The sequence below is a fragment of the Ambystoma mexicanum genome, chromosome 2q (assembly GCF_040938575.1).
Source record: "Ambystoma mexicanum isolate Mex_15411 chromosome 2q, UKY_AmexF1_1, whole genome shotgun sequence".
NCBI classification, from domain to species: Eukaryota; Metazoa; Chordata; class Amphibia; order Caudata; family Ambystomatidae; genus Ambystoma; species Ambystoma mexicanum.
In genome coordinates, this window is record NC_090924.1 from 1,462,915,655 (window position 1) to 1,462,942,263 (window position 26,609).

At 47.1% G+C, this 26,609-nt stretch overlaps 1 protein-coding gene across 1 annotated transcript in view; it reads right to left on the bottom strand.

The window, feature by feature from the left end:
- The window catches only part of LOC138568890 (vomeronasal type-2 receptor 26-like), an 83,880-nt gene that overhangs the window by 33,720 nt on the left and 23,551 nt on the right, over window positions 1-26,609 (bottom strand). Inside the window, exon 3 of the mRNA XM_069646671.1 lies at window positions 13,030-13,153. Coding sequence (XP_069502772.1) covers window positions 13,030-13,153 — 124 coding nt within the window. The remainder of the gene's footprint in view (window positions 1-13,029; window positions 13,154-26,609) is intronic.

Consider the following 26,609-nt stretch of genomic DNA (forward strand, 5'->3'; position numbering starts at 1 on the left):
CCACACTGCTGGCACACACTCAGCAGCCAATAATACAGAAGGGCATTCATGCAGTCAGTAAGCCAATCAGGCATACAGTGCATTCAGGCCATACTCCTCCCTCTCAGACACTCACAACAAGGAATGTGTATTGGGACACGTACCCAGTAATTCAACACTACACACTGTATTCATACCAGTTTCGGGCAGTGCTGTCTCAGTCTGTGTGTCAAACACCAGAACCCAGACATCCACAACAAGAAGTGCATATTGGTCACACACTCCATTCACCCAGGTCCCACCCACAGGCTGCACCCACAATATACAGTCACTGGGAAGGCTCCAGCCAGTCTGGCCTGGACTTTACAACAACACCATATATGGAACTTCCACTCATCAGCCAGTCAGGGGGAAGGGACAGAGTCAGGGCTTCCCAGGACTTTGGGAAACAAGGTAACAGGCAATAGAAAGCTAGAGGGGCCATCTTGTTTCCTATCAGGAATCAACTGATACCAATGGTAGGGCCTGGGTATCCCAAAATGGAGGATACTCCGAGCACCTGTCAAATTCAGCATGGAGCTGCCACCAGCCCATATCCTGCTCTGTGGGCCACACACAGGTGCCCAAAAACATACACTAGGGGCACAGGGTTGGGCCCCCACCCATGGGTGCCATAGGGTATCCCATGGGTCTGTACACCAAACCAAAAACAGGAAGAGCTGCACTGCCAGGAGTCCCACATGGACTCCGGGGCAGAAAACAATACAGAACACAAATGAAAAAAGGACTACGGGACAAGGGAGGCCCTGTCCCTCCAAGGCATTTCCAGCATCACAGGTGCCGATCTGCTCTGTGGGATGATGCTGAAGCTGACTGAAGATTCTACTGCAGCGGGTCGGATAGAAGAGTCTCAGGTGAGTATAATTGACTTTGATTGAGCGGCTGAAGCTGATTGCAGATCCTAACGCTTCTTTTTGTCTTCTTTGCAGGTTGCTGATCACGGCGGTGAGCGTTAAGCAGAGCAACATGAAGCACGATGCAAGGCAGGGGTGTGGCTTATATAGCCAGCCACACCCAGTAGGTCAGCCACACCCATACACTGGTCTGCATGTGTAGACAGGGACATTGACTTAATGCTCCGCCATGATGCAGTACCAGGAAGTCTTTGGTCCTTCAATGTTCTTTACACTTCCCATGAGCCTGGTGCCATAGGTGCCAGGACGAGGTCCAAGTGGCCTTTCCCCTCATTCCACGGGTGTCGGTAGGGGTGATGCCCAGGGCACGCCTTTTGTTCATTGATCCCACAACAGTACGGGGATGGTTAATCCATGTTTGTGTGTTCCTGGGCAACTAACTGTGAAAGTTTCTCCCTTAACAATGGACTATCGACACCCTCAACTTGAGGTCGGGTATTTTGTATCTGCATGCCCTATCCAATCCAATTGGACCTATTGTGTGCCAGAGCAAAACGTACTTGTTGTGTTCCTTAGTAGCTGTATGCCTCATCTAAGCTAATTTGACTCACTGTGTGCTGTAGTGGAATGTACTGGCTGTGCCCTATGATATTTGTACGCGTTATCGGATCCCATATGTTCTATTGTGTGCTCTACGTGAATGAAGCTGCTCTCAGCTAATTGCCTTTATGCATCCTAGCTGTACGCTTTGCTCCGGTTCTACTACCATGGTGTGCCCCATCTGATATATGCTTACCCACCCCTTTGCACTTGTAGGCCCCTGTGCATCTAATTGACTTGTTCCTATTCACTATTTTACTTCTCAGGACTCTACTACTGTCACAAGTCTCTCCCCTTCTCACCTGTTTCTGTAGTGTACTTGTAACCTTCTGGGATTTCTTCTTTTTTACGGTCCGGGATTTGTATAGACCCGAACGCCGCTCTTCGGCATCCAGCGTGAGAATAGCGGTTCAGTTTCCAGGAGCGTTCAGAAAGTCCAGGGTAATTCCAGGAAGTAATTAAGGTACGCTCGGAGGCACGGAGGACCGTGACTCGAGCGGGGAAGGTTTTCCAGGAGATTGGAGAGGGAAGGGAACAGGCAGGGATTCAAGGAACTGGGAACAAGGAATCAAGCGAGAGCCCCGATCGAACACCGGCTAAGCACGTCCGACTACAGGTAGCGGTAGCGTTGAGACGCGCAGAGCCGCGGGGGTGTGTCTCTTTTGTAGGGTGAGCAGCGTGGAATGCATAGACTGATCCGGAGCATTCCATTCCAGGCGGCCATGTTGGAAGGATAACTGCATGCAAACCCCTGCGAGTCAGGGACCAGGAGGGCAGAAAGGACGTAGACAATGGTTCATGACAGTATGCCTCCTCTGGAAACCAGCTGTTCTGGGTTTGCCCGGATGGATCAGATGAAATCGTTGAACCAATCTGGGAGCATTCATGTTTGACACGGGTTCCCAGGTACGCTCACTGGAAAGTAAACTCTGTCTTTAATTGTTGGAATGCCTTGTCTTGATGTGTAGACCAGAGAAATGGAGCATCTTTCTTCAAGAGAGCAATGATCGGTTGAACAATTTCAGAGAAGGACGGTATGAACTTTCGGTAAAAATTGGCAACTCCCAGGAAAGATTGAATCTGTTTCACAGATGTGGGAGCCGGCCAAGATAGTATGGCCTTTACCTTTGAAGGATCCATTCCAATTCCTTCTGGACTAAGGACAAATCCTAGGTAATGAATAGAAGTGACGTGAAACAGGCATTTCTCGGGTTTAGCTAGGAGTTTGTGTTCACGTAATCGTTGTAACACTGCCTTAACATGTTCTTCATGCCTTAGAAGGTCCTTGGTGTAGATCAAGATGTCATCCAGGTAGACGATAACGAAGAGGAGCAGCATGTCCGAGAACACCCTATCCATGAAACGTTGAAAAACTGCTGGGGCATTAGCAAGTCCAAAGGGCATGACCAGATATTCAAAATAGCCAGAGGGAGTTCTAAAGGCTGTTTTCCATTCGTCACCTTCCTTTATACGAATGAGATGGTAAGCTCCCCATAAGTCTAATTTTGTGAAGATTACTGCACCTCTGACTGCTTCCAGGATATCCGAGATGAGGGGTAGAGGATAACGGTCCTTGAGAGTGCACTGATGTAGACCACGGTAGTCCTCCAGACATGGTCTGAGTTCTTTGGTATCTTTCTTTGGAACGAAGAACAATGAAGCACCCGCTGGAGATTTGGACGGGCATATGGTGCCATTTTCCAGGTTAGCATCCAGGTATTCTCGGAGAGCCTTCTTTTCAGGTTCAGATAATATAAACATTCTGCCGAAAGGAATCACAGCTGTGGGTTCGGTATCGATGGCACAATCCTCTGGCCTGTGAGGAGGGAGAGCCTGACTATCGCGGTCGAAAAAACATCAGAAAAGGCTTTGTAGGCCCTGGGAATCTGGATGATGTTAGAAACGGTGAGTGGACTTTGTTGGTTCTCTTGAAAGTCTCTAGAAGGCTTTGGTAAGGTATCCAGGGATAGGCAGTGAGCCATACAATATTCAGATCCAAGAAACAGTGAGCCGGCTGCCCAATTGATGTAAGGATTGTGCCTCTGCAGCCAGGGCATTCCAAGAACCATCGGATAATGGGCTGATTGAATGAGGTCAAATTTGATTCTCTCTTGATGGTTATGTTATGTTATTTTGCACTTATATAGCGCCTTATATACCATTGGTATGGTCTGAAGGCGCTGGTAAGTTGAACGCCCTTGGGAACCGAAGTTCAGATCAGTAGAGAGAGTAGGGAGAGTCAAAAGGTGCGTGTGTGCACCGGATGTGTGTGCAGCTCGTGCGGTACACGTGTTATAGCTGCTTCTTATCGGTAGGTGTGTTGGTTGAGAGATCAGGAGAATGTGTTCGTTCTGGCAGGATTTATCCGGAACGGATGTGGCTGCGTTAGGCCTGAGGAAAACGCCAGGCTGGGGGTGTGAGACCAGCAGTGTTTACATAGAATGATGTGGAGTAAGCGGCGGATGTTCGTATGAGAACAGTTATACCGAATGGTGTCATAGTATCTCTGTGTTCTAGTTGAGTAGTGATGTAAAGGAGAGAGTAAGCGTGGGGTGTGGTATGATGGCTTATATGCTCTTTCAATGTGCAAACTTCTAAATGCAACTTTCCCAGATAGGGTACTGGGCGAACTTCTAAATTCTATTTTCCACAGAGAGGCTACTGGGCGAACTTCTAAGTACAATTTTCCATACAGACGCTATTGGGAACATTTCTAAATTCAATTTATCAGAGAGGCTATTGGGCACACTTCTAAGTGTAACTCTCGCAGAGGCTATTGGGTACACTTCTAAATGCAATTTTCACAGAGCGTCTATTGGATACACGTCTATAATCAACTTTCACAGATGCTATTCGTAGCACTTCTAAATGCAGCTTTCACAGCATGGCTAATGGGCACACTTCTAAATGCAGCTTTCACAGAGGATATTGGGCCCATATTTAAATTCAATTTTCCACAGAGAGGCTAATGGGCGCACTATTAAAATCCATTTTCCAGCAAGGTTATTGGGAACACTTCTAAATGTAACTCTTACAGAGGCTAATGGGTACACTTGTAAATTTCACAGAGGGTTATTGGGCACACTTCTAAATGCACCTTTCACAGAGTGGTTATTGGGAACACTACTAAATTCACAGCGAGGTTATTGGGCACACTTCTAAATGCAACTTTCCAGAGTGTCTATTGGGTACATTTCTAAATGCAACTTTCCAGAGTGTCTATTAGGCACACTTCTAAATGCAATTTTCACAGAGTGGCTGTTGGGCACACTTCTAAATTCCATTTACCAGAGAGGCTATTGGGCACATTTCTAAAATTCACGGAGAGGCTATTGGGCACACTTCTAAATGCAACTTTCACAGAGGATCTTGGGCGCACTTCTAAATTCCATTTGCCAGTGAGGCTATTGGGCACATTTCTAAACTTGACGGAGAGGCTGTAGGGCACACTTTCTAAATGCAACTTTCACATGCTAACATTCACAGTTCCATCTAGATGCGACGCAGGCCAATATTCACAACTCCATCTAAGAGTGGACATGCTAACTTTCACAATTCCATCTAAGAGTGGACATGCTAACTTTCACATTTCTATCTAAGTGTGGGCATGCTAACATTCACAATTCCATCTAAGAGTGGACATGCTAACTTTCACAGTTCTATCTAAGTGTGGGCGTGCTAACATTCACAATTCCGTCTAAGAGTGGACATGCTAACTTTCACAATTCCGTCTAAGAGTGGACATGCTGACTTTCACAATTCCGTCTAAGAGTGGACATGCTAACATTATGGCAGTCTATGTTATTTGGAGGTAAGATAGATTGGCATGGGCTTTCTGGAGTGGTGTGATTGCTCTACTCCCCACCCATACCACACTCACGGTTTTTGTGGTGTCTGTTAGTTGCTGGCTTCATTGGGTTCCCCTGCGGACACCTGCAGACACATCTTGGAGCCGCCTCTTTTGGAGCCGCCCTTGGCCTTGGGGCCCTTAGCTGCTGGGGGCTGCCGGGCAGAGGGCTGCCCTGTGAGGACCAGTGATGAAGGTCGAGGGGCCTATCAGAGGGGGGTGGGCGGGAGGGATGGGATCAGGAAGAGGTTTTAGAGGAGGGGAAGTGAGGACCGACTCACCTGCTCCTAGGATGGGAAATAGGAGCAGGTGCAGGAAGCGGGCCGGTATGCCGACGCTGCCTCGGACGCAACAACCAATCAGGGGCGGGGGGCGGGATGGGAGGCGGGAGGGAGAGGGGAAGAACCAGGAAGCGGGGCTGGGGAGCTCTGGGCACGCGGGGGCCTGGGGGCACTTTTTGGGCTTAAAAAAACGCATGGAATGGGTCGTGCAAGGGGGACCGACTCACCTGCTCCTAGGATGGGAAATAGGAGCAGGTGCAGGAAGCGGGTCAGTACACCGACACTGCCTCAGCCGCAACAACCAATCAGGGGGGGGGCGGGATGGGAGGCGGGAGGGAGAGGGGAAGAACCGGGAAGCGGGGCTGGGGAGCTCGGGGCACGCGGGGGCCTGGTGACTGATAGAAAGTAGAAAGTAGAATCTCTTTAGTCTGAAGGGTAATGGGTCCTGAGGAAAGACGCCTTCCATCAATTGCCTCTACTGGTTGCATTGTAACTCGGCTTTCATGTGGAATGTTATGAGCAGTGACCCAATCTTGATCTAGAAATACGCCCATAGCTCCGCAGTCAACCAATGCCAGGATGGGATAGGATTCTGTCTTGGAAGGCGATAGTAGGGCCTGAAGAACCACAAGGTTATTTTGTCCAGGAGAGATCAAGGATGGAATTGATGTGGAGCAAACATCTCTCTGCCGACACTGTGCTCCATCTAGGATCGGGAGCTGTCGTTTCCTGAACGCCAAGGAGGACCAATGGGACATTCTCTCACAAGATGTTTATCGGAGGCGCAATACATGCACAGACCAGTATGGATTCGTCGCATCCTTTCTTGAGGGGTAATGGGTCCACGAAAGGCTCCTAGATGCATAGGTTCTGGGTCCGGGGTATAAGGAACAGTAGACTCTGCTCTAGGGGTATGTTCCATGATGGTCTTTTGGCAACTTGCCTTAGACTTCCTCTTCTCTGCTCTTCTTTCCTGGATTCGGAAATCTATCTGTAAGGATAGACCCATAAGAGCCTAGAAGGAGCTTGGGCGGGCCACCCTAGCGAGCTCATCTTTTATTTCTTCGTTCAGTCCCCTTCGGAAGAGTGTAAAACTAGCTTCTGGAGACCAGTCTGCTTCTTTCACAAGTTGTTTGAAACGAGTAGCATAGGTGAGCATATCCTGGGACCCTTGTTGAAACTCGAGTAGTCTCTCTTGTGCACTATACACCTGCTCTGGGCAATCAAACATTTCCGTAAGGGCTCTCACAAAACCATCATAGTCATCCAGGAGTGCGTCGCTTGTATTGACTAGGGGGGTTGCCCAAGTCAATGCATTTCCAGTGAGGTGTGAGATCATAAAACCCACCTTTGCTCTAGGAGTGGAGAAGTAGTAGGGCTTGGAAGTGAAGTGAACTAAACACGAATCAAGGAAGGCGCGGAGAGTCGTGGAAGAACCGTCATACTTGTCCACTATTCCTCCCAATATTACATTTTCTTTGGTTGCAGAATCACGTGATAGAACTAGCTGTTTTAATGCTGCGTTCTCTGCCTTGAGGTTCTGTACCTCCGTTGTTAATTCCTGCATGCCTCGCATGAGGTCTTGAACGGTGGCTTCCATCTCTGAATCTGTATCGTTTTTAGGGCGTCTCAATCTGTCACAAGTCTCTCCTCTTCTCACCTGTTTCTGTTGTGTACTTGCGACCTTCTGGGGTTTCTTTACGGTTCGGGATTTGTATAGACCCGAACGCCGCTCTTCGGCGTCCAGCGTGAGAGTAGCGGTTCAGTTTCCAGGAGCGTTCACAAAGTTCAGGGTAATTCCAGGAAGTAATTAAGGTACTCTCTGAGGCACAGAGGACCGTGACTCGAGCGCGGAAGGTTTTCCAGGAGATTGGAGAGGGAAGGGAATAGGAGGGGATTCAAGGAACTGGGAACAAGGAATCAAGCGAGAGCCCTGATCGAACTCCGGCTAAGCACGTCCGACTACAGGTAGCGGTACCTTTGAGACGCGCAGAGCCGCGGGGCGTGTCTCTTTTGTAGGATGAGTAGCGTGGAACGCATAGACTGATCCGGAGCATTTTGTTCTGGGTGGCCATGTTGGAAGGATAACTGCATGCAAACCCCTGCGAGTCAGGGACCAGGAGGTCCAGAAAGGACGTAGACGACGGTTCATGACAACTACATAGGCCGTCTGCACCTGGCCCATTCCACTTACCTTAATTGATCTGCCTACATGCTAAGATTCTATCTCACTAAGTATATGCCTTATCTTATATGCTGCACACTTCTGCTACTCTACAGCACACTAACACTGGCCTGGTCACTTTCTAACATTACCAGAGTCACATCAACCCAGCCTTTCAATGCGTCGAAACTCAGGCTCATTAACCTGTCCCCAGCACGCACTACTAGCGCTAGCCCGCCACACTCAGAGAGCATTACCCCTTCCACCTCCCTTGCCTACAGCATCTCATCAGCACTATGTCTACTACCACTGCGCCACCCCCTAAGCCATACCTGAACTCACCTGTCTTATCACAGGAACCTTTTTCTGCCAAACCTACCCCTAATCAACCCTGCACAGTGCACCTCAGGAACCTCAGACTACGATCTAGACTACCTCGAGCAGCATGCAGATCACACCCTCTCACTACTAACGCCAAATCTCTCAACACTCCTAGCACACTCACACAAAGACCGAATTCAATAGGTTTCAAGAACACCCCCCTCAAAGCTTCCCCGACTATCAACATTAGTAATCCTACCTCTGACAAAGGCATTATACTTAATGGTGCCCTTGTCAATGCTAGGTCCCTTCTTGCCCATGCACTGGACATTGCAGACTTAATCGCAGCCCAAGATCTAGACTTCCTAGCCATTACCAAGACCTGGCTACATGCGGCAGCCAGACCACTATTCTCACTCGCCATCCCTAATGGTTACTCCATCATCAGATGCGACCGCAATACTAACCAATCCAAAGGCGGAGGCGTTGCCTTCATCTTCAGAAGCTCCCTTAGACCCATCCCTAATCAGCATATTCCCTCAAACTGCCCGTCTCACCTACCCACACCATTACCTTGTACCTAATATGTAGGCCACCAGGACCTGTCTCCACCTTTGCAGATGATATCACCACCCTTCTCTCAGCCAACACCAAGCCCAACTCTCAAATTATCTTCCTAGGGGATTTCAATCTTAGTTTCCAAGATCCTAATGACCATAAAGCCTTGGACATTGCAAGTACCTTAACTGATTTGGGTTTTTCCCATCGCATCCAGGAACCTACTCACAACAAAAAGATAACCCTTGACTGGTTGGTCGATCTGAACTGCAGCATCAACATGGTGTCTAACTCCCTGTGCGCATGGTCAGATCACCATATGATAACCTTTAACATCAAAGCCAATAACCAATGCTTTAAACAGAACAGTGCACCGCCCATCAGCACGAGAAACAAAAGGGACATTACAAGGGAGAACTACTCCCACCAATTCTACCCAAACTAAATAATGCCTTGGTGGCGTGCATAGGACCCTACAGTCCTAGTTGATACCTATAATCAAACTATTCTTAAAGCCCTGAATACTATTGCCCCAATTAAATTGTGGAAACCCAAACCTTGTGCACACCTCAATTCTTGGTTCACGCCACACCTGAGAGCACTACGCAAGGAAAAGAGAAACGCTGAGGCCCGCTGGAAAAGTCTTCCCTCAGTTGCGAATAAGTACAGCCTTATTATAGCATCTCTTACTTACAAAGAGGCAATGTTCCAAGCCGGAAAAGACACCTATAACAAGCGAACACCAAAGAGCTCTTTAAGATACTTAAAGACTGGAATCGCCATCAGCCCTACCTGACAACTGTAGCAAATATAGTACTTGGTGCTCTAAGATACAAAAAGCGCTCCAGGACAAAATCACCACACTACAAACCAAAATCAATTCCAAAAAAAGTATCTTACCGGCTGACTCACAGCATAGTATTCCACCTGTAAAGTGTGTCCCTCCCGCACACATCCATAAACCTTTCAGCTTTTTGTCACTCTCTATCAAAGAGGTAGAAAACATCATCAGTAAACTCATACCTTCCAATTGCCAGAGTGACAGATGCCCAGCCCCCATCATTAAGAGGCTGCCTATGATTTAGCACAATTCATCAGCACCATCATAAATTCTTCTTTCAACAAAGTTATCATACCGGATAACCTCAAGGACGCTTGGGTCATCCCCCTACTCAAAGAAACGGCCTTAGGCCCAAGCTCCCCGACTAATTACAGGCCCATCACCACTGTCCCCTTCTTCCTTAAAATCTTGGACCGAGCTGCCTACTTGCAGATCCAGGTATATCTAGAATCCAATAAACTCCTTGGCGTCAGACAATCTGGGTTTCGGCCTAGGCACAGAAATGAAACAGCCCTATTCGACTTAATAACTCAAATCGAGGACCCTAAAGATAACGGCAAGATGGACCTCTTACCTCTGTTAGGAGTTCAGGAGCATCAAATGCTGCCAATAAATCTGACACCACATGTAAGGAAGGCATGGTATCAAACAGTGAAGATGGACACAAGTGATCTCAGTTCAAGAGTGTTTATTGAACTTAAATGGGTTGGTTGAACGCCTATCTAACCTAAATCTAAGTATGGGAGCAAGCTACGGCCATCAAATAATAATGATGCAGTCCTAGTCGAGACTCTGTCAAAATAAAAGGGCCTATACTAATAAACCTATTGCCAATCCTTACTTCTAAAGACAAAAGGGTGTGGGAAAATAATGTATGCAACAAAGAAAAGTGTTGAAGAAATAATATGTCAGGATGGTTGAGCAATTGGCATCCCTTCCCCATGTTTTCAGAAGGGGGCAAGGTGGCACGTTCAACCTTCATACACACTCTGGCTTCCCTGCCACGAGGACACAGTTCAAAGCATAGATAACAGGGCCTTCTGCCAAAGTCTCTTTTCCAATAACAGTCTCTGACTGCAGAGGGCCTGTAGTAACAAACAAATATCAAAGTTCCATTTCTATCAGGACCTTCACATGCACAAGTTCTCGCTTCCAGTGTTTATCATGGTCTCCCTCCTTCAGGCTTAGACCCCTTTATACCACAATGTTTACTCTTGGTCTCGGACAATGGATCTCCCTTTGAATGAGCACACTCACAGTGCCGGACTACTCTGTTAACGGCATCGTATCTTTCCTTCTCAAGTTCAAACATTCATCAGAAATTTAGATTTACTTGCATCTATCTTCACACGTGTTTAACAATGTACGTTCCAGCACTCGTTATACAATGTTGCTGCTTGCAACCTTAACTTCAACACAGACCAGTCTTGCATCGCTCTTCCCAACTCACTGGCTGTGTTGATCTTTCTGATGCTTCTTTGTTCTTGGAGCCAAGGACAATACCTTGGCAGCTGCTGCTCCTCCTCACCTTGTTCGTTGTGCGGGAGGGCTTTGGTATCTCCGACACAATGCAGGATTCTTCAGTCTGGTTTCCTGGCCTTATACTTTCTGCTTCAAAGGTTTCTTGAAAGTAATGGTTTCTTGCCGAAAAGGTCAAGAGTACTTCCCTCCTTGTAAACCCTTCTTGGTTTCCAGTCTTTATCCCCTCGTTCAGCTGCCGGTTCAAAACTTCTGTTCGTACGTGGGCTATGCCTCGTTCAGAGTGTGCTCTCGTGCTCGGGAAGTTTAATGAAAGTCAGGTGTGAGTGATTGTCCGTAATTGCCTGACTTTTCCTGACCAAACTAGTGGGACATGTCAGGTACAATGCTCAGGTGTGAGTCTGTTTTCTACCAGAGTGGGCTGTCTGTGTGGAAGTGTTTGTGAGGATGGGGTAAAGGTGTTACAGGTGGAGGGATACCACACCTCGCCATCCAGTGTCCCACCCCCCAAAGACCCCTCACCTAAGTGTTCCACCGGCACTGGTCCACCCCCAGGAACTGGATCCAAAAGTGATGGGCGTATCCTGGCTACCTGAATGACAGATCCCCGGCGACTAGTGGGTGAGACTCCTTCTGGTTTCTCACAGTACACAAACTTGTAGGCACAAGGATTTTTTCAAGTGACCAAGGAAGACACCAAGATGAAATGGCTTGTGATCATCGTAACAGAGACAACGGCAGAAAAAACATGCTATAACTGCAACTTACGAAAAGCAAAATACTTATTCCAAAATGGATGCTTATTCTACTCTGAATGCCTTTTGGAAGTTTTAGTCTGCATTGTGAATTTGAGGTGTTTAAAAACAGACTAAATCAGAGACTCACCACCTGAAATGTGCCTGAAACAAACCTTTAATGAATATAGAAATGAATGTACAGAATTCCAGAAAGACAAATTATTTATTATTCCTATTCTTTCTTATTTAGGGTCACTGCTCAAAGTGCTACACTTGTGGAACCCTGTTTTTTTTTAAGAGGCCTGAACAAGACAGCCAGCCACTCCCGAAACAAAGATCCACATGTCACTGGCCGCAGCCCAGGAGCGTCTATTTAAAAAAAAATATATATTTATATTTTGTTTTCATTTTTAGGGGTAGAAAGGGAGACTACTGCGGTAGCAAGGGAGACCTCAGGGGTCGCAGGTGCAACCCCTGGTGACCCCCAAATTATGTCCCTGATCGTTTTGTTGGAACATGTATGATCTTTTAATAGTGCGTAAAGGTTGTTTTTAACAATTCCGAACCACCATCCAAATCATATGCAGCTACTCCTCATCTATAGTAAAGGCCGACTGGAAAATCACACCCATCAAATATATCCTTTCCCAGCTCTAGTGCCATCCAGACAAATTATTAATATGGTTCACTAGAAAGTACAATAAGTCAAGCATATTCATGAGAAGGGGCAGTATGGGGAGACTGCTCTTAGCACCAAAGCACTGGACCATGAAACACGGGCATAAGTAGAAGAGGCAGCAAATGGAGTCAAGACGTTAAGCCCAACAGCAAATGACAGAGGAGGGCAAAATAGCTTTAAACCATTTCAATATTTTCTCATTTTGGATCCCTTTCTTATGTCCTTTCTAATGTCGCCGGAATACCGCCCGATGCAATTACTGTTACAGCCAATTGGTCTGGTGGCATTAGCCCCACGTTACAAGTGGCGCTAGCGGTGTAAGTCCCCATTTTTTTGGAGTCCATAGGACTCGATAGGGTATTTTCGGCACAATTACTGCAGCAGTGGCTGCGCCATGTAATTGCGCTGAAAGTGGGCAGAAAGTTGGCGGATTTACCCCCAGCTCAGAGCTGGAGGTGAATCCTCCAACTTCCCCCCAAACTCGTAATGGGCGGTGCAGTAATGCGGCAGTCACGCTATTACTGCCACATCCACATTTCTACCACACTGCACAACTTGTGATGCGGCCCATGAAACTAAATGTTTGTCTGGTTTCCACATTATTCAGTAAATATTGGTATGTTACCCACCAGTGGCGTTTGTGATCTCTCCTTCAGGACAGAAGGCGCAGTTGTAGCAGCAGCTTGGCTTTTGCTCCAGAAGGACTTTTCTGTATCCAGGAGCACAGCTCTCACTGCACATGGAGCGAGGAGTCTTGAGAGGGATGAGACAAAGGACATATGTGATAATAACACAGGCCGCGAGATATGAGGATTAAATGACAAAGGACATATGTGATAATAATGCAGGACGCGGGATGTGAGGAGTAAATGACAAAGGGCATATGTGATAATAACATAGGCCGAGGGATGTGAACAGTAAATAACAAAGGACATATGTGATAATAACGCAGGACGCGTGATGTGAGGAGTAAATGACAAAGGGCACATGTGATAATAATCCTGGCCCATGATGTGATAATAAGGACAGGAACACAAAGGGCCGTTTATGCGATAATAGTTGTGAATGATTGTCCTCTGCTAAATGTATCATCCTCTTTTTTCTGAATTTTAAGAACAGTATCCATTAAGGGGCTGCACTGGGTACCCCTTCCAGCATGCATGATTTTCAAGACAGTCTGCATCACATACAAAGCAGCCACAACCAAAACACCACTGTACCTGTTTGAGAAAGTCATTATTTCTGAAGGCCAATGCACCACCAGAAGCCTTACCAAGCAGGAAGAAAATAACTGTGAGAGAGAAGTAGAAACCATCGCTTTTCCTGCCATATACCCAGTCGCTGGAACAAGTTATCAATGTAGAGAGGACTGGCCTCTTCTGCATTTAGGGATGGAGCTACAATTCAAAGTAGATCTTGCCAATGACTGATCTCTCTTCACAACCCCACTTCTCCCAGCAAGAGCTCCCATCTGCCTGCACCCCCCACCCAACCCAGTTACATTTTCCGGATCGTGATCAAACTTGTAATCCAGCTAGAGTGGGCTTTGTAAGTCCAAGACTGCTGTCAATGGATGGATTCCTCATGGTGGGTCAGACACACAGGAGGCTGCCTGTGGGTGGTAACGGTGTGCGTTATAAATCAACATAATATGACAAAACATACGTTATGAGCCTAAAAAGTAGTGTCAGTGATTTAGACTGGGGATCGCCTGCTGGCTGGGGGGGTGTGTCAGAACCTAAGGGCGTTCTCACATATACTCCATGGGGGTCCTCTGTTCAGGTGGCCAGGGAAGGGCCATCACTTTTGTATCCCAGACCTGGGGGTGGATAAGCGAAGGAGGATCACCTGTTTGGAGGATCCTTAGAGGTTGGAATGGAAACGCCTTAAGGCGAGACACAGTATTTATCCCTTTGCAATTCTAACCTGTCCTCCCCTACTTCAGCGTTTGTGGGCTATTATGAACCCCACCAAATGGGCCTCTTTCCAACCCTACAAAACAATGGGATAAAAAGGGGACACCAAGGAAGAAAGTCTATTTTTCCTTATGCACCTTATGTTAGGACCTGAAGAGTTCTCACCAGATCAGGATTGAACGAGGGAGACTCCGCATACAAACGGCCCCTGACAGGGCGTACCCTACCCTGCAAGGCTGTCTGAACGGAGTGCAGGTGAAGGGCCCTTGAGTTCCTAGATAGATCCGCAGTGGGGCCCGTGGGAGGACCTGGCAGCTGGAGGGCGGAGCAGGTTGAAGGGGGGGACACTGCACACAAGCGCCCCCGGATAGGACGCAACTCACCAGCGCCACCTGAGACAGTGAGCAGACACTGTGGATTGGCAGGGAGACAGTGCTGGACTCAAGCCGGGCATAGTGCAGAGATCACAGACAAAGCCACAACAGGGACTGTGCGAGGACCGGGCAGCCGTTGGCCGGAGCATTCGCAGATGCCGGTCGATAGAGGGAGAACACAGTCTCTGGTCGCAAAGCCAAGTGAATGGTAGGAGAGAGCAGCAATCAGCCAGCAGCAACTCGAAGAGCCGAAGTGAAAGCCGGGTGGGAGGCGCAGAAGGAGATAGAGCTGGCTCTGAAATCCGAGGTGAGAGGCAGAAGTTGGCGGGATAGTCCATGGAGGTGATATAGAGGTTGCCATGTTGCCGTCCACGAGGTGCCAAGAGAGCGAAGCTGGAGAATGGCTTTCAGGATGAACAAAGTAGATGTGCTATGAAAGAAGCGAACCAGAGATGCACGAAGCGTTTAAAAGTCAAATCGTGCTGGGCTGGAGTAGAAATTATCGAATATAATGCTCTCAGGTAGCTTGATTCAGCCTGAAGGAGGGAGACGCCGGATCAGGCTTCCGATGCTTGTGCACCCCATGTTTGTCAATCAACCGAGGGTCAAATGACCGACACATGCATTTCCTGTCCCCAACACATGGGGACTCACAATTCTCAGGTGCACAAGCACATTTCATATCCAGAGCTGTGGTGGCCTAAATGTTAGGACACTCACCCAGGATGAAGGGAGTATCTGAACGGGATTGGTAAAGAGCATTTGGGGATAATCTATTACTCATAAAATTGTATTAAAAAAAGTAAGGTTAAAAAAACTAAAGAACCCACTTTAAATACGGTTTTATCCTGATAACTCTTAAATTCAACAATATATTCAAAGTAATTGAATTTATAAGTTTATGGCTGCTGTAAGGACGCAAGTTTGTGATGTAAACATTAGCCCAAATTTAACACAAAATCACAGAATGGGACATTTATTACTAAAACAAATGCAAGTCTGCACATGATAGCACCGGACAGAAGCAGGGTATAAGCATGTGAAATGGCGATCCTTCAGGGTGGGCAGTACTCCACCTACTAAAACAAATGCAAGTCTGCACATGATAGCACCGGACAGAAGCAGGGTATAAGCATGTGAAATGGAGAACCTTCAGGGTGGGCAGTACTCCACCTACTAAAACAAATGCAAGTCTGCACATGATAGCACCGGACAGAAGCAGGGTATAAGCATGTGAAATGGAGAACCTTCAGGGTGGGCAGTACTCCACCTACTAAAACAAATGCAAGTCTGCACATGATAGCACCGGACAGAAGCAGGGTATAAGCATGTGAAATGGAGAACCTTCAGGGTGGGCAGTACTCCACCTACTAAAACAAATGCAAGTCTGCACATGATAGCACCGGACAGAAGCAGGGTATAAGCATGTGAAATGGCGATCCTTCAGGGTGGGCAGTACTCCACCTACTAAAACAAATGCAAGTCTGCACATGATAGCACCTGGCAGAAGCAGGGTATAAGCATGTGAAATGGAGAACCTTCAGGGTGGGCAGTACTCCACCTACTAAAACAAATGCAAGTCTGCACATGATAGCACCGGACAGAAGCAGGGTATAAGCATGTGAAATGGAGAACCTTCAGGGTGGGCAGTACTCCACCTACTAAAACAAATGCAAGTCTGCACATGATAGCACCGGACAGAAGCAGGGTATAAGCATGTGAAATGGCGATCCTTCAGGGTGGGCAGTACTCCACCTACTAAAACAAATGCAAGTCTGCACATGATAGCACCTGGCAGAAGCAGGGTATAAGCATGTGAAATGGAGAACCTTCAGGGTGGGCAGTACTCCACCTACTAAAACAAATGCAAGTCTGCACATGATAGCACCGGACAGAAGCAGGGTATAAGCATGTGAAATGGAGAACCTTCAGGGTGGGCAGTACTCCACCTACTAAAACAAATGCAAGTCTGCACATGATAGCACCGGACAGAAGCAGGGTATAAGCATGTGAAATGGCGATCCTTCAGGGTGGGCAGTACTCCACCTACTAAAACAAATGCAAGTCTGCACATGATAGCACCGGACAGAAGCAGGGTATAAGCATGTGAAATGGAGAACCTTCAGGGTGGGCAGTACTCCACCTACTAAAACAAATGCAAGTCTGCACATGATAGCACCGGACTGAGGCAGGGTATAAGCATGTGAAATGGAGAACCTTCAGGGTGGGCAGTACTCCACCTACTAAAACAAATGCAAGTCTGCACATGATAGCACCGGACGAAGGCAGGGTATACGCATGTGAAATGGCGATCCTTCAGGGTGGGCAGTACTCCACCTACTAAAACAAATGCAAGTCTGCACATGATAGCACCGGACAGAAGCAGGGTATAAGCATGTGAAATGGCCATCCTTCAGGGTGGGCAGTACTCCACCTACTAAAACAAATGCAAGTCTGCACATGATAGCACCGGACGAAGGCAGGGTATACGCATGTGAAATGGCGATCCTTCAGGGTGGGCAGTACTCCACCTACTAAAACAAATGCAAGTCTGCATATGATAGCACCGGGCAGAGGCAGGGTATAAGCACGAGAAATGGTGATCCTTCAGGGTAGGCGGTACTCCACCTACTAAAACAAATGCAAGTCTGCGCATGATAGCACCGGGCAGAGGCAGGGTATAACCATGTGAAACAGTGATCCTTCAGGGTGAGCAGTACTCCACCTACTAAAACAAATGCAAGTCTGCGCATGATAGCACCGGGCAGAGGCAGGGTATAACCATGCGAACAACTACTGACAACATGACACATACAAGCAAATCCATGGAAATAGAATTTCATTTTGCACCCCTCAAAGGGAGTTGCAAAGAATAGATTGCCGATTCCTTACAGAACCCCAGTAACAGCAGGAGTGACACATTAAGTAATCAGGGGTCCCCTTGCACTGACCACTTGTTCCTATTTCATGAGAAAGAGATGAATATATTGGGTTGGGACAACCGATGACCCGGGATTTTGCTCCAATTGTCCAGATGTTGGGTAGGTATTTACCTTGACCTCAAGAGCTGTTTTTCGGGTTTCCATTGCATAGGGTTACTATTTCCTTAACATGGTATATGGGATAGATAGGCTGATTTAAAATAATAAAGAATACTACACAATCCACACACAGGAAAACCGAGGCCATACAATGGACAGCATATCAAAAATCAGAGGGGGCATGAGAACACGCTTGCAAATAAATTGTCCTTCCAATATAAACAACTTGAGGTACACAAAATGACCTCAGGCTATATGCCAGTGTAGCCCTTAAACACTACTCACTGGCTCTTTCTTCACAGCAGCAGTCACTATCTAAAAAGGAGTATACAACATACTACAGTCATAACAAAGAACTAGTTTAACAAACACAACCTAATAAGAAATAAAATCACATACGCACATGACGTTCCGGTATGTAGTCATAGAACACAAACATATCAACAGGGTGCCCTAAGATGCACACAGCAAGTGACCACATGCGCCTTTGTGAAACTATTCCGAGAAATAATCGACCAATGAGTAACTGTGTGTGCACATGAAAGTAATTCCTACTCATCACTGAGCAAGCCTTTGTTGTGCCATTTGATCGGTGGAAAGTCATATTCCCATTTGATGTTGAAGACGAGAGTCTCAATGTTTCGCAGCATACAGGGTTGTATAGCAGCCTATAGCCCTCTACTAGATACTGCTCAGTGTTGAGTACATCTGCTCCCCACTTTGTCATCAGACTTGATGGTTGTTTTTGTACCCCCTTGTAGTCCTTTTAGGATAGCTGGTTAACCCTTGGTTTCATTAATGAGAGTGCATACTCGTCAGGTGATGACTTAGCTGTGCCACATCACATAAAATGACTCCTCCCCCAGAGGTGTGCCCCATCTCCCAAAACAATGCCCAGCGCTGGCATAGGGCCACCTCTCTGAAGACATTGAGAGACCCTACCCCTACGTACTAGTCCACCAACATGAGATGGTTCTTTTAACCATATGTGTGGGTCTCTTAACGCTCCTCTTTTCGTCTATTCTTTTCAATGTTCACTTTGTAGACAGAGAGACGTGTCCTGAAGTCTTCAGAAGGCCCCTTGTCACTTTAAACCTTTATCAGATATGTTGCCCATTGAGACACATAGAGCTACTGGGAAAGTGGTACTTTTTAAGTACTCCATTTCATCTTGGCACCAGAATGGAACACTTCAAATGTACCCCATTTTTCTGCCAAGGTGATTCTATCACCCTGGAGGTGTGTTGGGCTATAGGCCACTGGCAACTGCTTTTTATTCTCAGTTACAGATGAGTACCTGATGTCCAGGTTTTAACAATAGGCAAAGATGCTCTGCCCTGCTTTTCTGAGAGAAGGGAACTGAAGATTATAGGCCATGGTTTGGACAAGAGAAGTGAGGACTATTGCAGATGCGTGCCTGATGCCTGGATTTTGGCAATAGGCAAAGATGCTCCACCTCTCGTTCTGGGAAGAAGGGAGAGAGAGGTTATATTACCCATGGTTTGGACCAGCGAAGAAAGGAGTAATGCAGACGAGTGCACGATGCTCAGGTGTTGGCAATAGGCAAAATATTGTCCAAATGTGCCACTACTCAGCAGCAAGTTTTTGTCGAATCAAATAACATCCTTCATAACCGACAGTCAGGCTTCCGTCCATCTTTTAGTACAGAGCCACCTCTTGTGGACCTTCAATCCCATTTGCTAAAAATCATGGATTAGGGGAAAGTGGCTTTTGATCCGATAGACCACAATCTTCTTCTAATTTTTTGGAAAGATCACGGCCAGTGCTCCAAGGAAGCTGTGGATTGGGTCCATTCCTTTCTCTCTAATCGAGAGTCCAAAATTCAATGGGGACCTGCATTCCCCTCTTGTGCACCAATTTATTGTGGGGTGCCCCAGGGTGCTTCCACCTCGCCCTTATTTTTTAATCTCTACATCAGGTCGCTCTGCACTCTTCTGGATAACTTGGGTGCATTTTTACAAACTATGCCGCCGACACCCAATTGGTCATTGAACTTTGTGGTGATCATGTAAAAGACTTGTCCAACATCTATGGCCTCGTTGAAAGTTGGATGTCTGAAAACTGTGTGCCTGAACAGCAGCAAGACGGAGCTTCTGATATTTGGTTCTCAACAAGCCAGAGCCAAACTCAGCTCACAATACAGCAGTTTCTACATACAAGAAAACATAATCAAAACACAACCGAAAGTAAAAACCTTAGGGGTCCAAACTAAGGCATCCCTCAACTAAGATGCTCAGGTAAAATATTTCAATCAAGCTTGCAATTACGGCTAATAAAGTGCTTCTGCCCCTATATCACTGAGAAGAACTGTGCCACTAGTGCCCGAGCTACCAGACTGCACTATTTTACCGCGTTGCTATGTGGGGCTTCCACAGCAAACTTTAGGAAATGTCAGACAACTCAAATGTAAATAACCCAACAGGCCGGGGCGTTGAGTAGGACCCAGAGGCAGTAGTTGGTCTAATGACAAGGACGACAATCTGTGGTCTTTAAGCCAAGGTCTGTCCTGACCAGACCTCCTCAACTTGAGGGAACTCTTTAATATGATATGTCCTTCTGCTGAGCGGAACAGGCAGAAGAACCGGTCAAACTAAAGAGCAGGGAACACGCGCGCCGCTAACCGCAATGCTGAAAGGGAAAAACACACTCTTAAGCATATAGAAAGACACAACTAGTATCAATTAATCTTTCTGTATGCTATACCTTGGAATACCCAGAGTAGACAGCAATGGGCCCTGCAACAAATGATATGAACAGATTACTTCTACTGTGAGGAAATAAGACTAAAGAGTGGGTATGGAGGAAAGGTTGGTTCTTAGGATGTGACTTATGAGTCAAGAAAGACAGCCAAGGGAAACAATGGTAGGATAAAATAACAAACGGGTAGTTAGTAGAGGGAGTTATACCCGAACGTTACAAGGAGCGCACTAGATCCGGGATGGTGCACCACAGCAGAGTGTCCAGGAGTGCACTTGCAGCAGGGATGTAAGAGTCTTCTAATGGAGGCCGTTGAGAAGCAATGGAGACTGAAGGAGGTGGATGAATACGAAGTACCAGAAAGTTAATCGCAGGAATGTGGGGAGGTGAAGCAGTCAGCAAGTGGAAATAGTGGAAAATGACGGCGGTCCTCAATGTTCAGGGAACAACAACAATAAGACACAAACGGGAATACTGCTTACCGAGTGCCAGGTTGATGCAGAAAGAAGGAAGTAGCAGCGTCCGGATCGCAGGGAGGGCAGAACCTTGGAATTCCTGTGGAATGCACGCCTTGTGTGAATCAGCAGGCGGCAGAGAGGAAGCGTTGTGCGGGAACAACACGGAAGTCCAGTGCAATCTGAGGTCAACAACAGTCGGGTAGGCCAAGGATGAAGTCGTGAGGCAAGGCAGTCCTTAAGCAGTCCGGGTTGAGTAAATTAGCGGTAACAACAGGGATCCAAATCGAGAGGCAGTCGGAGTCTGTGGAATGAAGCAAGGTCAGGAACAGGAATCAGAAAGTCACACGGAAACAATGGTGAGAAAAGCTCAAACAGAAGCGCCGTGCCGTGCATCAATGCCGGCTTTAACCCTGGTCACGGAGGCAGGCCTCCATCAGGTTTCGGGTTGATCAGGTCAGCTGACTAGTCACGCGATGCTTCTCCCACTCTTACGTGCGTTGCCATGCCAACGCCAAGGCCTCCAGAAAGGTACCGTTAAACGACATAGTGATGGGAAATGACACCGAAAGGGAACCGTAGCGGGCCGCAAGCTGCAACCAGGTGTGACATCAAAATGATGCCGTTCATATTGTTAAAAACATCACCAGAAGATTTCATATCTCCAACCATAGGAGAGAATTCCATTGGTTGCTTGTTCAGGAACGTGTTCTTTTTAAAATCAGCACCCTACTTCATCACTGCGGTAACGACTCACTCCCAGACTACATTAAAACTCTGGTACCTCTGTATCAGCCGTCCAGAAGTCTCTGCACCACCACCTTAGGCCTAAGTCAGGGCCCAAAAGCTAAACGCACAAAGGGCCTTGGTAGATCTTTTCCTATCAAAGCAACTTCATTTTGGAAAACTTTACATCCGGCACTCCGACTCCTGCCTGATCTAAAGTCCTTCAGAAAGGCACTGAAAACCTTCCTGTTTAAGTGAACCTCCTAAATGCTTACTTGGTTTACTAGGCCTCCTTGTCCCGTTCTTTGTGTTCTGTTTTTCCTGTGCGGGATGTCAGCGCTCTACAAATATATAAATAAATACAATAAATAAATGTAATACTGCATTCATATATTCATAACTGAAAATAAATTCTAACCACTTTGATTCACTTCAGTTCAACCAATATAAAAGTTCCCTGTCTCTCTGGTAATAAAAAGTACAGGATTCTAATGCTAGGGTTGTGTTCCTTTCCCCTAGATTTCTTCACATTTTATGCTCATTCATTTAAGGTTTATGAGCCCTTTTTCTCTTAGATTAAATGTCACTGGGCAATTAAAAAAAGGGGAATGTATCTTGTGTCCGTGCTCCTTTATCCCAGCAACTAGGCACAGTATGCTATCAAGTGTAGGATTCCTTTTTGTCAGTTCTAGAGTTCTTTACCCTCTTGATCTCCACCTCTCATGTGGGTGCAAGTCCCACACTCGCAATTCTTTACACAGATTGGTTCTGTCTCCTGCAATGACAGTGTTTTCTTATGGACTTTTTCTCTTTCTTTCACAGAGTCCCAGGCCCTCTTTTCCTCATATGGGGCAGGGTCCCAGACTCACACTGGTGCGTTGTATGTGCTTAGTTCACTCTCCTGCCAGACATACAACTCTACATAATTTGTTTCATTTGCATTCAGGATCCCAGACCCTCTTATTCTCGATCTCTTATTTCGGTGCAGGTCCCAAGCTCACAACGCTGCATTGTATCCGCTTGGTTCATTCTCCTAGTAAGTAAACAACACATTCAGGGTCCCAGACCCTCTTCTTACAGCTTTATATTCATCATGTTGCTTACCCGGACCCCAGCACCACCCGGGCAGCCTGCACACCTGTTTTCTTCCTTCTCGCAGGTATCAGTGGTTCCCGGGCAGCTGTGTCCCTTTGCGAGGCTCTGGTAGTGTTCAGGTTTCCAGCGGGGTCTTCAGCGGTTTTAGGGAGAATTCTCACCCAAGTGCTAAATTCCCTCTACCTTAGAGCCCTCCAGCTCTTTTGCTATAGTTTGGGCCTTTGAACTTTTCATTTTCAGTGCGTTTTACTTTTGTGTTCTTTGGATATGGAGTTTTAAAACAACTCCATAGGCATCATCATTTTCTTGTGAGCCACACGGCACCTTCAGTGTAGTGGCACAGGGATGTCTTTCAGACTTCCCAAGGTTTAAAAGCCTTCTCTGGGACTGACTACTGTCACCCAGAGCATGTAAAGTTAAATTGACTATACTAGTCTCTTTATATTTACAGACCCAGCACACACTATCTTCCTATAGAGTGCTGGAGGGGTTGCCTAGTATCCCCTGAGTCTAAACACTCATGTAACAGTCAAATGTTACTCTTTTCTACTTGAAATGGCTGGTGGCAGTGGTTTTTAACAAACTACCATGTTTTTTTACCGACCGTGAACACCGGTAGTAAAAAATCGGGTCAGCCATGTTTTCCAATATGGCGCACAATACCTATCTTTAAAAACAGACTCTGGTCGATTTTTTTTGCCGTTTATTTTAGGAAAGGTCCTTCTTGTGTTTAACTCTGTGCGCAAAAGCAGGTTTGGTCCCTTTGTTTGTTGGCCTTTGGTGGGCTTCAGTGCTAGAGCCCTCCTGGCACCTGAGTATCTGGGGTGGACAGGATGTGAGGGAGGTTCCCGAAACTCCCTGTGCTTAGTCTCCTAGGAGACCTGAATGCACTCTGGCGTGATTGGCCGGCTGGCTATCTGGCAAGGACAGCCACCCTGCCGTGTGAGTGACAGCCAGGCTGGAATGAATGGGGGAAAACTGTTTAAAGCAGGTCTCTGGGACTTGGAAAGCAGAGTTCACCACTGGAACGAAAGTACCGAAGACGAGCTGAAGGAAGACGATTGCTGCAACTCCTGGTCCCCCGGTGAAGTCCTGCTGCAGATCCGAATTGCCTGAAACTCCATCGACAGAGAAGCCCTTCAAGGTTAACTTCTTCCATTGAGTTTGGTGGGAACAACCAACTCGCAAGTCACCTGGACACCGTCCCTATACTGGTCGAATTTTCTTCAGAGTGCTGTTGAAAACCAGATATAGACAGTGGGAAGGATACCAGTTTGTGGTCTTTAAGGCACTCACACCTTAAAGTGACATTTTGCCAAGCTTGTGGCCTCTTCTCTGGGCAGTGCAGGAACCTCCCGACATCCTCCTTCTTGTCCCCACGACTGAAGCTCAGAAACAGCGAGATCTGCAGGAACTGCCAGGAACAACTGCCTCAGCTACAGCTCTTCTTCATTTAAAAGGTACGGTGCAGAACTCTGTTCGGCCGCAGGGAAAGTTTGTGAAACTTTCCCAACTTTGAAGGCTTGTCCTTCCCTAAACCAACATCTAACTTTTCGTCTGACCAACTACTTCTAAAAACCGTGGCAAAGACTTAACCGTTTACTACCAGAACTGTGCTATCCTATACAAGACTCTGAACCTTTGACTTTGGCCAAGGCCTATTGAATTGAATTGTTGGTTGTAGTGAACTGAAACTATTTGCCCTACCTCTGAAATTATATGTGCCTTGATTCTTCTTAACCTTGTCTTTTTACCCCTTTTTAAGTAACTGAAGTGCCATTTTGCTCCCACTTCAGGGGAGCTGAACTTGTTCAAAAATAGGTTGGTTTTGTATTGTAGTATATTAGATTGTGATATTGAGCTGATCTTACTAGTGGAATGTTTTCCAACTGATTGTGTAAATAAATGTATATTCTTTTACCAAGACACCTTGAATACGTGTTTGTTTAAATGACTGTGATTGCTAGTCCTTTGTGTACCCCCTTGTACAGCTCACTTTATTCTTCAGATAAGTCTGGCTGCTCAGCCACTGCTACCACATTACTGTGTAGTACAGGCTTGTACCAAAGGTGAAATTGTACGGACACTTCTAGTCTTAATTGTGTGCATACATGACAACATTCTGTGACCAAAAATCTGTAGGAATCTTAAAGTTTCAAAAATAGTCAGGCGAAGAGGTAATAACAGGAATAGGGCGCGTCAGCACCCCATTGTCATTGAATGAGCCCGCCGCCGCGGGTGCATTCAATGACAATGAGGCACCTGCCACGCCTTCTGCCATCACGCCAGCTCGGGGGAGCCCTTGAAAGACTCACCGGAGTTGACGTGGTGGGGGGCTAATGGCGCCTTTTGTGAAAGGCACTCGCGGTAGAGGGGTGCCCTTAGCCCACCTCCGTGGGCGCCTTTTACATCAAAGGCCTGCATGCTGCCCCTTCTCCCGCTACGCCAGCTCGGGAAAGTCCTTGAAAGACTCCCCCGAGCTGGCGTGGTGGGGGGCTAATGGCGCCTTTGGCCAAAAGGCACCCGCGGTGGAGGGGTGCTTTTAGCCCACCGCTGTGGGTGCCTTTGACATTAAAAGCCTGCATGCTGCGCCTTCTCCCGCTACGCCAGCTCGTGGAAGTCCTTGAAAGCCTCCCCCAAGTTGACGTGGTGGGGGGCTAATGGCGCCTTTTGCCAAAGGCATCCGCGGTGGAGGGGCGCTTTTAGGCCACCGCCGTGGGTGCCTTTGACATTAACAGCCTGCATGCCGCACCTTCTCCCACTACGCCAGCTCGGGGAAGTCCTTGAAAGACTCCCCCAAGCTGGCGTGGTGGGGGACTAATGGCGCCTTTTGCCAAAGGCACCCGCGGCGGAGGGGCGCTTTAGCCCACCGCCGTGGGTGCCTTTGACATTAAAAGCCTGCATGCCGGGCATTCTCCCTGTACGCCAGCTCGGGGGAGCCCTTGAAAGACTCCCCCGAGCTGGCGTGGGCAAAAAAAAAAAAATGTAAAAAAAAAAAATGTAAAAAAAAAAAAATCGGTAGGCGGTAGGACTGCTTAAAAAGTGGTATCCTACCGCCTAAATCGGTAGGGTTGGCAAGTATGTGTGTGTAGTGTTCCCAAAGGGTACTGCATGCGATTCTGCCTAACAAGCAGCTCTTCAGTCTTCCGACACTTCCCGGCTGTGTATTCTCTCTCTCCCTCACTTCTCCAGAGACTACAACGCCTAGAGGATTCACTCAGCAGCAACCCGAGGAGTACTCTTATGGTGGAACACTTTTGGGTTCTCCATTTCCTCTCGGTACAGCTTCCTTTGCGGCTCTGCTGCTTCACTGCACGGCTCCCTCTGTGCCTCTTCAGAGGAACGCTCTCTCCTGTCTGTGTCCCAACTGAGCTGCATTTAAATTCCTGAGTGGGATTGTTGTACTTCTTTGGGCCAATCACTTGTTTTGAGAAACTAGACGGCACACTCTAGTCTCTAGAGTGATCCTTGGACTCGTGGTGATCTTCACAGTTCAAGTTTCTAAACCATATGTATAATACTTTGTCCTTTCTGGTCTTTCAGTCTTATCATGTATTTTGGATTGACTGTTTTAACAACAAAATACATTGGCTCTATCTAGAGAAGGGGAAGGGGCATTTAAAGTTGGAGAATGGTTTAGTGTATTGAAGCAGGATAATATCGCATTCTCTGATGATGTTCCCAATCCCATAGAGGGGTTCCTTCCCCATGTGAACCTCCCTCAGTGCACCACCCGTAGGGGGATTATTGTACTGTGGATGCACCACCCTGGGGCCATGAGAAAGGTCTCCCCCTAGGGAATAAGGGATGCCCTCCTCAGATTCGTCACCGAGTGCATTATAAAACACAGTCTGCAAAACAGCATAGAAGTGAAGAGTAAAGAT